This window comes from Trifolium pratense, linkage group LG3, assembly GCF_020283565.1.
Source record: "Trifolium pratense cultivar HEN17-A07 linkage group LG3, ARS_RC_1.1, whole genome shotgun sequence".
Taxonomy (NCBI): Eukaryota; Viridiplantae; Streptophyta; class Magnoliopsida; order Fabales; family Fabaceae; genus Trifolium; species Trifolium pratense.
The window spans coordinates 38155203-38169577 of NC_060061.1; the positions used below are offsets into that span (position 1 = coordinate 38155203).

The following is a 14375-nucleotide window of genomic DNA, read 5'->3' on the forward strand; positions in this document are numbered from 1 at the left end:
AAAACTGTCCTAAAATTAATTATTGTTCATATAACACACCTCTAAATTATTACTACAATTTCCAAGTAAATAATCAATATTCCCTTCGGTCATTTTTATAAGAAACACTTTAGAAAAAAAATTGGCCTTTTTTATGAGAAGTTTTGACAAATTTTCAAATGTTTTAAATGTTCAATTTCAAAAATAAGTAAGTTAGTTGAATAAAGAGTAATTAAATAAGTAAGTTAGTTGAATAAAGAGTAATTAAATAAGGATATACATAGAATAAATTTAAATTTATAAGAGTATTAAATGAAAATAACTATGTTAAATTTGTTTTCTTGTGTGATTTTTTCAAAGTGTTCCTTATAAAAAAATCGTAGAGAGTGGTACTTTTTGAAGACCATTAAATAAAAATTGACAGGACATTGCATTATACTCCCTTCGTTTCTAATTATAAGAACGGTCATGCTAAACAGTACCCCCGAGGCACTTGTTAAGTATACCTAAAAAGGAAATAAAAAATAAAATTTATATTGAAAAGACAATTTTTTGTACTTTTGAGGCATTGAATGCACGTATTTTGAGGCATAATTTCTATTTTAACATGTTTAACCACTGTTTAGCATTTTCCTTATACGAAAAGAGGTACTTTTTAGATACATTCAAAGTTTAATGTATCTAGACTATAATATATACTCGACATTATAGTCTAGATACATCAAACTTTCAAGGTACCTAAAAAGTGAATATTTTTTTATAATTAAGACCGGAGGAAGTATATGTAAGGGAACCGGTGAAATTTCTAATCACGAGACTATTTGAAAAAAAATTAAAAAAAATAAAATAAAAGTTTTATTATCTCTTTAATTATTACTACAGTTTTTTAAACAAGAAAAAAGAAAAAAGTCAAATAATCTAGCATCTACGCACTTATTTAATTGGAAAAGGAAGAAGGAGAAAGCGTGAAGCAAGGAAGAAGGAAGAGAGATTGATCCAACGGTACAAAATTCGCAAGCAAACCCACGTAACTCCTGTTCTTCGCCATCAACAATAACTCTTCCTCCTCCCAGAACACAAATCCTTCATTATTATCATTCTTAATCATCCTTTTAACTCTTAATCATCCTTTTCATTATATCATGAATGAATCATGATTGAATTTAAATTTATTATTACTAACAAAACAAAAAGATTAGAATAATAATAATAGTAACAATAAACAGAGTAATAAATTAGTTAGGAGGATGCAAGCGGTTGGAAGATTAGGAAGTTACATCAGTCAAGGCGTATACACCGTTTCCGGCCCTTTCCATCCATTCGGTGGCGCCGTCGATATCGTCGTCGTTCAACAACAAGACGGTTCATTCAAATCATCACCATGGTATGTTCGATTTGGTAAATTCCAAGGCGTTTTAAAATCAAAAGAAAAAATTGTTCAAATCAATGTTAATGACATTGATGCTGATTTTCAAATGCATCTTGATAATAAAGGTGAAGCATTCTTTTTAAAAGAAATTGATGATGTTGAATCAATTTTAAATATTGATCCATCAGAATCTGGTGATGATGCTGATGATCAATCTTTTAGGTCTAAGAATAGTAATTTAGGTTCTGAAGATGGAGGAATTATAGGGAGAAGTAACTCTCGTCGTTCGCGGATACTTGGTCTTATGTTTGGGAGAAGGTCTTTGAGTGGTGAATTTGAAGATGCTATTGGGAATAAAGAACGCGCCGAGATTGCTGCTAATTTGTTGGATATTAAGTGGTCTACAAATGGTGATCATGCTGTTGTTGTGGAGAATGAAGATGGTTCTTTTGGTGTTGTTGCACAGCATGAAAAGAAATTTAATGGAGGAGAGGTTTCTGGCCGTAACAAGGTTTCTGTGGTTGAGAGTGTAGAAAAGAGTTCTAGAGTGAACATGGTTAGGTGTTTGAGTGAACAAACTCATGAGGTTATGAACCTTTCTCATGGCGAAAGTGGAGAGGTTCAAGTCATGCATTCACTCCCGTCTGAGGTAAATTCATAGTCCTAGGGTTTGTTTGGAATGACTTATTTCAGCTTATATAATGACATAAACACTTGTGAGACTATTTAGGAGAATTTATGGAAGCAACTATATTTTAAGCTTATTTTCGTCAACTCTTCAGGATAGCTTATGAAAACTGTTTTTTATAACAACAGTTTGACTTTGTGTTATTATAGATAAACACTTACTAGTGTATATGATAAGAGGTTATGTTATTAGCACTTAATTAAGTTCGAGTTTCATTCTCAGGCTCAGCAAAGGGACTCTTCTGATTCTGAAGCTAGTATGTACGATGTGGAGGATGTTGAAAATAACTATTTGGATAGAGGACATTGTTCAAGTGACAATGTTGGGTCCTATAGTGTTACCAACGCTTCCAGTTACTACAGCCAGGATGAGCAAGGATCATGGGAGAATAACACGAAGGATAGCACGGTATCAACTCCAAAATACTCTATTGGTGATTGTTTACCTAGTGAAACATCAAGGAGACCATCGTCCTCAAGTTCAGATGAAGATAATTTCCTTTTTAGTGATCTTGATGAAAATGCAATCAATGATCAATTTGAGAGATCATCAACCTCTGAATATATAGATAAAGAAGATAATCTTTCTTATGAGAATGGCACTAAACTCTCAAGATTGACATCCTGTCCCATAGATATCCCTAGAAATAAGGATGCTGGGGGGAAAGTTGGGCAGCACAGAGGATCCTTGCCAAATACTCCTTCTGGGGGTCGCAGGAGGCGCAAACATGTTCGTTATCCTTTAAGTCAATCACTGGACTCGACATTTCCTGGCAGAGATGGCATGAAATCCTTAAAATTCGATGAGTGCACAGAAAAGCAGCTACCGAATGAGCAGGCAGGTTCCAAAGATTACCGAGATTCTGATGAATTCAAAGATACAGCTCTGAATCACCCTCCTGGTAAGAGAACTGATATAAATTACCATTGGAAAGTCTCCTTTGTTTTTTGTATACTGAATTGGAAATGATCTATGAAAAGATGTATATAATGAATATACTATATTCTATGGAAAGATGATTTTTATACTTAGCGTAGCTGCAGTTTTTATTTTTCACTAAAGATTTAGAAGCAACTTACACATTCTACTACATGATTTTAATTTGTGGAGACATGTATTTATTACTTTGGTAGAGCAAAATGGAAGGATTTATCATTTATGCAAACAATTTAGAAACACTTATGGTATGGAGGGATGCAAGTTGACACTACTTTGAAACATGCATTGCTGAAACTGAAAATCTGGTTCATAAAAAATTAATTTCTTTAGCCCTGGGGTGATAATATCCTTGTTATTGATATTTATCATGGGATTTTGGAATTAGGCATGGTGTCTTTTGGAAGTCTGCAGATATTGGGTTAAGGCGTGGTGTGTTTTGAAATTCAAAAAATGTTTAAACTGAACGGCATCATAGCTGTTGAGTGTTGACCAGTTGAATAAAAATAATCATGCAGGAGGTACGTCAACAACCGGCTCTTCACAAGGTGGAAATTGGAGAATTTGGCCTTTCCCCTCCTTGAGCAGAACAGTATCTAGAGAATCTTTGCCACCTATTCCAAATGATGCCAAAATTACTAGTAATGGCAATTCTCCAGAGAATAAGATTTCCACAGATGTGAACAAAAATGATACTAAACCCCCTAAACCCAATCAAACGAAAAAGAAGGTCAGAGAAACAACTCCAACTTCGGAACAGATAGCATCGTTAAATCTGAAGGAAGGGAGGAACATCGTAACCTTCACTTTTTCTACAGCTATGCTGGGGAAACAGCAGGTCAATAATCATGAATTTCAGCAATTTAAGAACATGAAGTTTACTTTCCATTTTATATATGTTTCTTTAATTTGGTTCTTTTGACCAATATTATTTCTTATATTTTACCTTTGATTTGATTGACAGGTTGATGCTCAAATATATCTGTGGCAATGGAATGCTCGGATAGTGATCTCAGATGTGGATGGGACAATTACAAAGTGAGGATATATCTATTTGGAAAATTAAATTGTTTTTAAAATAGATAACTCGATCTGATAATATGCCGGTTATTCATTCTTTTATTGGTTGTTTTCTATTCCATTGTTAATTTGGGGTCTATCTAAAAATATTGCCCTCTGCAATCTCATTGCTGAATGGATTTTCCCCAGTTCAAAATATGTCATTCTCATGCCTCTATCAAATAAAATATAGCTGCAATATAGGGTATTCCTTTATGATCTTCCTAATCCATGGTTTTTAGGCCAAAGAGAAAACATTTCATCTCATCGCACATTTCTTCACACATGTCAGGGTCAAATCTGTTGTGCTATGCAACAGTAATTTTCTACATTATGATACTTCAATGACATTGGACACTTAGATTCTCTAGGGATATTATTTCTTTTGATCTATTTATCACTTTAAGAATATTAGACATGGATCCCCCAAGTTTGTTTCCAGTTTATACAGCGCTAATGAATCAACATCCATCTGCTTGTTCAGCGTGTCCATTTGTTTGCTCCTCAAAAATCATGAGTCTTACTTCATGCTATCTTTACTTAATATTTTAGTTACCATTTTGTTTTACTTCCTGCTATATGATTTATATAAATTTGCACGCTCTTGCCAACCTGAAATATATTGTAAACACAGCACATGTATATGAAGCTTGGGGTATATTTCAGAGTCTGTTTGCCAATTGTTTTAGAGAACGTATCGGGTGACAATAAGGATTAGATCAAATTGAAATAAGAGAAGCAGATAAGAGTATGAGTATGCAAAGGAATCTATCTTGATTCTATATATTTTTTACTTTTGACTTAATGATATGGGGGGCAAAATAAAACATAGGTCTTTTTATAGAACTAATATGTAACATCATTATGGATTGTTTGTGAAAGATTGCACTTGGAGCAATAAGGAAAAAATGTTAGAACACTAGTGTCTTAGTGTCTTAGTTGAATGTGGGAATGTGGGGCACCCTTTCTGGATTTCCCTTCATATTTGATTCTCAGTAGTCAAGTGTATATGCATATATTTTTCACCTGGTGCATAAATCATGCTCTTGAATGCCTAGTTTTAAATAATAATAAAATTGAAGGGGAAATAGCACTTATAGTTTCTCATCTTTTCAAAATACAAGACTTTGATTTCTAGTCAAGAAAAGTTGTGTGGCAACACTATTTTATAACTCAATTGGTCTACTTATTGGACTTCGACATTACCTGTACTATTTTTTTTTTCCATTCACTTGGGAGCATTCATATTATTTGTGTAATTAATGGCGCTTAACAGCTTAGGTTGGGATTAGATGTAAAATACAAATAGATGAGGATCCTTGTTTAGTTCATTCTAATCATGGTTATTGTAACTTAAAGTTGGCAGACATAAATAGTTTCAGCATTACCGATACACCTTTTAAGTCAAATTCGATTGAATATTTGTGGTAATAGTTTTATGAGAAAGTTTATGAGCTGTAGTAGTAATGCCTTGGTCAGTTTTGAACTGAAAAGGTTGAGTTTGCTTATTTAAGTAAGATTGTTTTTATTGGAATGCCAACTGCATTTTGAATAGTGAGCAAGAAAGTAAGACATGATGGAGAATAAAAAGGAAAATTGTAGTTGTCAGGAATGAACTTTTCTTCTTCCTGCGAGCATTTTTAACATCCTGATATGCTTTTTCCTATTAGAAGTCCGTGTCTTCTATCTCTCTTCTGTTATTATTTTATTAAAAATTTCTAACTCTATGGTGTGGCAATTGTAATTTATTTATCTTGTTTCATGTCCTGCAGGTCAGATGTTCTTGGTCAGTTCATGCCTTTGGTTGGTGTTGACTGGTCACAGACTGGTGTTGCACATTTATTCTCTGCTGTCAAGGTTTGTTTATATAGTCCATGTCTATATAGATCGCTCCAATGTGATACTGTGATTAATTCCTGAATGCACTGATTATACATATTTGCATTATTGGCAATTTTTGGGTAGGTAGACTCATTACAAATAGTTGCTGTGTCTGTTGAAACCTTAAAATTATTAAGTTGTCTTTTAACTGCTTCTAATATGTTTAACTATCTATAGTAATTAGTTTACGATCTCTTTTAGCCCCGATTTGATGTTTTTCATTGTCTTTTCCTTGTCAATTTCACATTTGCAGGAGAATGGTTACCAACTGCTTTTTCTCAGTGCTCGTTCAATTTCTCAAGCCTATATTACACGACAATTCCTACTTAATCTTAAACAGGTGAGGTGATGCATAAAATTATCAATCTGTTTTCAATATCAGAAACGTTCTAGAGTGTGTGTGTGTGTGAGAGAGAGAGGGAGAGAGAGAGGGAGAGAGAGAGATTACAAATTCACAACTTCATATTTACTTCATATATATATTGCAGGATGGCAAAGTTTTACCAGAGGGCCCTGTTGTTATTTCCCCCGATGGACTTTTTCCCTCTCTATACCGTGAAGGTAATAAGTGTGCTTATCTTTGTTTTCTGCTTCTTTATACTTTTCCCTTTCTTCTATATCAGACCCCAGTATTTAGAGGTGTGATCAATATATGTAGAGCACAGGCATAGCATACTAGTTATCTATTATCTTGAAGTTTTCTTATAATAATTGGCCATTTAATTGATGTATCAGTGACACTATGATATTCATCAAGGCTGAGTCTCTGGTCTTTACTTTATAATATTTTGGACTATGACACTTTTTTCTTTCTATTTTCAGTTATCAGGAGGGTTCCTCATGAATTCAAAATTGCATGCTTAGAGGTTAGTTTCCTGCTGTCACATATTGTTATTGCCATACTTTTAATTATGGGTGTAAATGAGTTAGTCAAATTGAGCATTTGGAGTCGGATGTTGCATTCGCCTTTGTGTTTGTGTGTGTGATAGTCACTCTTTTAAAATGTGAAACAACTTACTTTAAAATTGAAATTATGCAACGTATAGATATATAATATAAGGATAACTTATAATCCTCTGGATAACTCTATGAATAAAATTACATCTTTCCAAGTAATACATATATGATTTCGTCAAAAAAAAAGAAGTAATACATATATGATAAACATACTACATACATGAGAAACTACTCATAACAGCTTCCAAAACAAATTGAATAGAGATTTTTTCTGTATATTCTGTTTTAAAAGCTTATCCAAACAAATTAAAATAAGTGAAACGTTGATTTCTAAAGAAGTATTTCCTTAAAATAGTCCAGAATAATCACATTCAACAGTTACAGAACCTACATAATTTTGGAAGTGGACAACAGTTGAACAACTTCAACCAGATCTTGTTTGTTTAGCTAAGCAAACTAGCCTGATCTAACATTTGATAAGTTGAATTTGAATAATTCATGAATAGTTCTACTCATTTTCACCAAAAGTTTTAATAATTTTCTTCATGATCATCATTGTATTAAATTTAACTTGAATTTTTATGTCTCCAGACTATCAAGGCTCTTTTTCCTGCTGATTGCAATCCGTTCTATGCTGGTTTTGGAAATAGGGATACTGACGAAATCAGTTACCTTAAAGTTGGAATCCCTTTAGGAAAAATCTTCATTATAAATCCCAAGGTAAATAAATCCTTATTTTTTAAAAAGAAAATGCTAGAATTTCCTGAAATATAAGTTTGTCAAGCCTTTCTTATTTTTTTAAGTTTGCAGGGAGAGATAGTTGTGAACCGAAGTCTTGACACAAAATCATACACTTCTATGCATGCACTCGTAAATGGAATGTTCCCCCCGACGAGCTCTTCTGAGCAGGTTTAACTAACGAACTTTATCTTTTATTTTTCTATTTATATCGTCAGTCTTAGGGATTGTGTTCCAAGTATATAATTGGAGTCTTCTCATAATTTAATATTCAAAATAAAGCAAGTTGGTTGTGACTTCTGAGAGAATACTGGGGTTGAGCTTTGCATATTTGTCAGTTGTGTGATATATAATTTCTGGTTGCATTATCATGCTTTGAATGCAAGTTTGAGACTGAGGATTTGTTTCTAATGCAACATAGTTTTGCTCTTAATCTTACTGAAAGTTCATTGCAGGAGGATTTTAATTCGTGGAATTTCTGGAAGCTACCTCCTTCTGCAATTGATATTTGAAAGTTTTTGGGCTCAATCACCTAGGTCCTGCTTGGATATGGATGGATGCAGGCTGTGCAGCTCTTAAAAGAATGTAGGTAAATTCATTTTAAGCTCTACATAATCATATTGGATAAATTGATAAGTCGGGCATTCCCGGCCCACCAAGCAAAACCGGTAGTTTCTTGGTCACTACCAGTTAAGGCTAAAGTTCCATTAAAAAGCCGGTCAAATTGGTGGAACCTTAGACACTTGATATATTGTTAGGACTTTTTACGTTGTGAATCAATCACAATTGTCATTAAAAATGTTTGACTTTAATTATAAGTACTTCTAAAGTCACATTATTTATTTTGCGCTGTTCTGCATGTGTAATTGTGCATGCAACTTCATACTGATAATCTTTAGCTAATACAGGGAATGGCCTATTCTGTCGTGAATTGATTTATTGAAAACCGTAGTTTGGTGGATGGAATTCTCATAAAAAAAAAATCAGGGTGGAACTTCTTTCCTGTTTGATGTTGTGAGATGTTCAGGTCAATTTTTGTTAGTTCAATGTGAATACATGACCACCACTAAACTAAAGCAATGGAATCCCAAGCAGTTTACATCATTTCTCGATTATTATAGATTAGTGCATAGTTAAGTCCTATAATCCTTTCAATTCGATTGTATAATTGTATATGTAAGTGCATTTGAATGACTCCACATGGTTCCATTTTTCCAGCATAAAGAAATGTTATGCTCACTGTCATTTCTTATTTATTTTCTTATCTTTACTTTTGTGTGATTACTTTTTTGGATTCAAATAGTTTAGTGGCAAAACTCATACACACTAAATGTAGAGAAAAAGAAGAATTGTGGGTTGTTTCAAAAAAGGAAAAAGCTACATAGTACGAAAACTCATTTCGTGAAATTCAACGAAGGTATGCTGACCCTTGGATTTTGATTTGTTTGGTCTTGATTTAATTTAGCTTTTATTATTAATTTATTGTAAACATACAAATAGTGGTTATCATGTTTCATTATGCATTTGAGTGTATTCCTTTTGCACTATATAGCAATCCTCTTCAAAATATTAAAATGGAGAATTGTGGGTTCGAATCCGTGCTCCAACATGTGTGTGTGTGTATATACATATATATAATATTATAATTTCTTATTATATCGTCTTTTGCAGCAAAAAAAATAATGTATATATTGCACAAATTAGGATTAGGGTGGAGGTGGGGTGACTTTGGAGACAATAAAGAGTTGGTTTTGGAGTGACGTTCAGAAAAATGTTTAACGTATGTAGGAGTGGATGTTTGATCATAGTGACGCTTATTTTGTTAAAGGAGTTTATCATTTTCTCAAAAATACTAATTTGCTGATCCTATTTTGCCCTCAAGGAATATAGTGGTTCTTAAAAATGTGTCACTATTTGATTGCCGTTTGTTAAAGAATAGTTTGTCCACAAAGGACAATGTGGTTAAACGATGAATTGTAATTAAACTCAATCAATTTTATGCTTTGATTTGTTTGGAAAAGTGCGGGATGACATTTTAAGTTCGTTAGGCTTTTCAAGTGCTCTCTCTATCGATCTTACTTGCATGCACATCAAATTTGTGGTGAATTTTTTGGAAAGATTGTTTCCAAGTCATTTGACTAGCTTGTGTGTGAATTTTTTGCAACATTTTTTATCATATAATGAATCGACTTCTCCACAAATTATCGACGTGTGAAAATTTAGGTTGGTGGATAAGTGCAAAAACTTAAAGTAGGATTTAAGTCATTAATCCACTAAATTGTCTAGGGTGTACATTTTTTTTTGGGGGGGATCAATCCACTACGTTTGTCACTTTTGTGTAGCCTTTCCATGTGTGGCTGACTTGATTTTCTTTCTTAGCATATTTTTTGGATTAAAAATATTTTTTTTAAGTCTTTAAAAAAATATAAAATTTTCATTTTAGTCCATTTTTCATTATTTAGTCCTTAGGAAATAAAAAAACAAGGACTATAAGTATAATGTTTTGTATTTTCTAGAGACTAAAAAGAGGGTATAGAATTAAAAAAAAATAAAATTTAAGATATTAATAGTGATAAAAATATATTTAACCATATTTCTTTTATAATTTTTACCCGTTTTTTGCTAGAATAGTTTTAATAAAAAATTTATTTCTTAAAATATAGAATGATTCAAAATAATTTTATAAATTTAGGGCGAAAAATTTGTTGAGTCAAGATATAAAAATATTATGTCATATAAAAATAAAATATTAAATATTATAAGTTATACCAAAATATATGAGACGAAACCAAATAGTTATATCCAAGTGATTAATATATTTCAGTTAATATGAAATAGATATCAAAAGTATTTGAATTCAATTTCTACATGAAATAGTAACTAATGATTTATGATTCTTCATCTACCATTCAATGAAAACTCGAGATTATTGAAAGCAATAACCGTTAAAAATCATAGGGTTAAAATAAAAATACACAATATATATAGTTCAATAACTTAAATAAGTACACACATGGTGAAATTTTACCCATGTTGCATGGATCCTTCTTATTAGTGATTAGATATATATAGTGATCTAAAACAAGTAAATTAAACTTCAAAGTTGATTATTACTCCACCAAACAAGACTAGGATATACGAAACCTATTGTTTGATTTTGACATTGAAATGCTTGTCAGCAAAGAGAACAAGGTTGTTGAATTCATTTTCATCAATTAAACCATTATGGTTAGCATCTGCAAAGTTGAAATCATTACCACAATTCCAAGATGCAAAGAGTCCTCTTGTAAGACGCATAACATGTCTTAGTTCTTCTTTGCTTATTTTTCCATCACCATTTGTATCAAATGCTGTCTTCAACCATCGTTTGAATTGTTCCACCGTCATCACATTCTTCCCATGATAATGATCACTCAACCCTTTATGCTCCATGAACGCCATACCTAGTTATATATAGTAGCTTATTAGTACTAATTATAACTAATAATGCTATGTTTTTAGTGTTTTTGTTTATGATTAGCTTTCAAGCTTGGGTGGTGTATTTATATTGCAATATTTGCTTAAATTCTTGTTTATTTAAGCATAGTGCTTTTCATTTTATTACAAAACACGTTGTTTTTTTGGGTACAACAAACACATTTTTTTTACTTCGTAAAACACGTTAGAATATATTCGATACATATATTAATTTCCACCCATTGTGGAAAATTTAGGCTAATGTTGATTTCTTCTTTTTTATGAGGTGTTGACTGAAATAGACTCTACATGTACACAACTCGTAAAATTTTCTCCCCTTTTGTGGCCGGGAGTACTGGTTCATGTTTACTGAGCCACATAATTTATAAATTTGGATTGTATGCTGTCGCAGTTTTATGACTATGAATACTCGCTTTTAGTCGTATGTGTAGTTGTTTGATTAACACGTCTTTAAATTTCGTGTTTGTAACGGGTAAATTCTTTAAATTTTTAAGTATAATAAATTCTTTACTTTTTTTAACTCGTTGCATTGTTGTCCTTTCAGATAACTTTTGTTACTTTGTTGCATTGTGACCGTTAATGTTGATTTCCATCATATCAGTATTTTGATGAAAAAGACACAAATGTTTGAGAAGATTAACTAATAGGGTAACAATGCAACAAATTTTTGTAACGGACGATAACTGAAAGGGTAAGAGTGCAACAAGTTACAAATTTAAATTCAAAATTTACACCCTCAAATACTTCATTTCTCTTATCTTTAATTTAAGTAGTAAAAATGTTAATCAGTGTCCCAGAGCATTAGTAATTAGTTAAGGAACCAAAAATAGTAAAATTGTGTTTATGTAGTAAACATTTTTAAAAATGTAAAATAGGTTTTCTTTCAATGAAAAATTTATTAGATTTGAATTCCTTAAATAGTGCTCCAAGGATACTAGTTAGTGTAACCTTTTAAATAAAATTAGAGAATCAAAATTGTATTAGGTCTACTACTAGCTAGCATAGATGCAGTGTAAAATTGCACAAACATATTGAATGGAAGCGTCAATTTTACTAAATGTTACACTGTTACTGGTGGAAGATTTTTCTTCTTAAACAAATACATAGATTAAACCACATGCGCGTTGTAGTGGGTTGAGTATTTTTATTTATTTTTAAGTACTTAGCATATATAACCAATGCTGCTTTATTTATTCTCTTTGCAAGTTGGTCTAGATACACCAATAGCAAGCAAATTATAAAAATATCCATGCTTATCCTTCATCTTGATCAAGAATCTGAAATTTATCAACGACAAAAGTAAAGAATCTGGATTATAAATAGTATGGTCTACCTTTAATAGGTATGTGTTGGAAAAAGATGCGAAGTGTTGTTAAGTTTAAAAGTGTTTCTATATTATTTAATTTAATAAAAGTATGACAATATTATGCATAATTTAATTTTAACCAAAGTACAACTTACCAAAAAAAAAAAAAAAACCAAAGTACAACTAAATCATTTCATTAGTATTAATAAACTATATAAATTACTTAATACAACAATGAACATTAATAAAGAGATAGACACTACTTGACAAAACAAAACAGTCATGTGTAGGCTCACTTAAGCTAAGACATGATGAATAATGTTTTTAATAAACTCTATTTGCATGTTTTTAAAAAATTATAATGACAATTTTGAGATTCACGTTTTTATTGAGTATGAGAGAAATTTCAAATTTTTATTCTTCAGTGGTATTTTTTTTTTACCAAAAATAAGATATTCATTCAAATAATTGATACAATACATCAAATATAAATTCAATTTCGCTAAAAACGAAAAGGATGAATCTGTAAACAAACTCACAACATCCAAGTTAATAGCATATAACGGCAAAATGCCTACAAATAATATGATAAAATAAAAGTGACCAAAATATCTATATTTCCGGATCTGCAACGTTGACGTCCAAATCATTGATTGAATCTGCAATTGGTTGAAGTTGATCTTTCAATATGAACTAAAAGAACACCGTAACAAGACGGAAAATCCAAAACACCATACTAATCAGACGACGATCAACACACCGTCGCAAGAATAGGACTAATATGTAAAAACCACTTATGAAGTGGTATTTAAAACTCCAAGAATTTAACTTTGATAAATACTTCATAAAGGTTGTGTTGTTTTTAATTATCTTCTAAAATTATATTATTACAAAAAATTATCTCATCCAAACACACTATTAGTTAATTGAGTATTAAGAAAATTTAGAATTCTAAGTACTTGAAATGCTTCAATTGAATTTCCTTCATTACTATTTTTTATTTGTTTAGTTTGAGTAGTAAGTTCTTTTTTAAATTAACTTTGTTGGGACCAATTGCATAATTTTTAAAAATATATTAGGGACCAATTTGGTAATTTATTGAAAATTTATAGGAAATAAATTTAATTTTTTAAAAAATATAGGACCAAATTACAAAATTTTAAAATAATAATAGGGACTAATGTGTAATTTTTTGCAACATATACCTTTTGCATAAATTTGAATGAGTTATAAGGATTAATTTGAGATTCACATTATATGGAGTAAGAAATTTTTAGTCCTTAATTTTTTTTGTTTATATTTAAATTTTCCAAAGTACAGGATCCAACATGTCTTCATTAGGGTGGGGTGATAAAGGGGAGGCTTGGGTGTAGAGGAGATAACTGTGGGCATGAGAGGAGATGTTGGGGAGTGTCGAGCTTTACTTTACAATTTCATTTTGCAGGCTCAGTCCTCGAATTAGTGGCAATGACAACCTTATCCAGTTAGAGGCTACTCAGTTCGCAGTGTATGTCAGCTCTTGACTTCACATGAGTCCATTACTTTATGCTTTTTAGGACTCCAAAGTCCAAATTTCTACTATTAATTGTGGAATTTTGCTTTTTAGGCTTTCGTGTTGTTCCCAGATCCCAAAAAATCCAAAAATACCCATAATTTAGGGCTCAATGTGTTTTGGTCCATACAATCCGAAATGATAATATTTTTGGAAAATAGATTCTGAAAACGCATACTTTCTGAATGCTTTTTCCGAACCCTGGTTTTATAATTCAAGAGCCTAGTTTTAGAGTATAAGTTTCGCAAACGCTTAACAACCCAACTTTAGCTAATTTAACATGGTTTCAGAAATTACATTTCAAATTTATATTATTTCGGATTGTAAATTCCAAAGCCCTTGAATAGCCTGGATTCTCCCGTCGAGAGTGACTTTGAAAGTATTAATTAAACTCTTTCAACTGAATATGATGAAACCTATAAAAACGGGCATT

General features: G+C 31.6%; 2 protein-coding genes across 5 annotated transcripts; one reads left to right on the forward strand and one right to left on the reverse strand.

The window, feature by feature from the left end:
• The first annotated feature begins 894 nt into the window (after positions 1-894).
• LOC123914409 (phosphatidate phosphatase PAH2-like) lies at positions 895-9024 on the forward strand. 4 transcript variants are annotated; one of them, XR_006811822.1, is made up of 12 exons: positions 895-1997; positions 2259-2937; positions 3491-3810; positions 3937-4010; positions 5804-5888; positions 6166-6252; positions 6401-6473; positions 6735-6778; positions 7461-7589; positions 7680-7778; positions 8063-8196; positions 8516-9024. XR_006811822.1 is itself a non-coding variant. In XM_045965554.1 (11 exons), exons 1-11 carry the CDS (start codon positions 1227-1229, stop codon positions 8117-8119), a joined length of 2418 nt encoding a protein of 805 aa, XP_045821510.1. In that variant the 5' UTR covers positions 914-1226; the 3' UTR covers positions 8120-9024. The 4 variants fall into 4 exon arrangements, 1 of the variants encoding a protein (XP_045821510.1); XR_006811821.1 differs by having other exon boundaries at positions 914-1997; positions 8063-8192; XR_006811823.1 differs by lacking the exon at positions 8516-9024 and having other exon boundaries at positions 913-1997; positions 7673-7778.
• Positions 9025-10567: 1543 nt separating this feature from the next.
• LOC123914417 (probable calcium-binding protein CML44) lies at positions 10568-11139 on the reverse strand. Its single transcript, XM_045965564.1, has one exon. It carries the CDS (start codon positions 11046-11048, stop codon positions 10752-10754), a length of 297 nt encoding a protein of 98 aa, XP_045821520.1. The 5' UTR covers positions 11049-11139; the 3' UTR covers positions 10568-10751.
• Positions 11140-14375: the final 3236 nt, after the last annotated feature.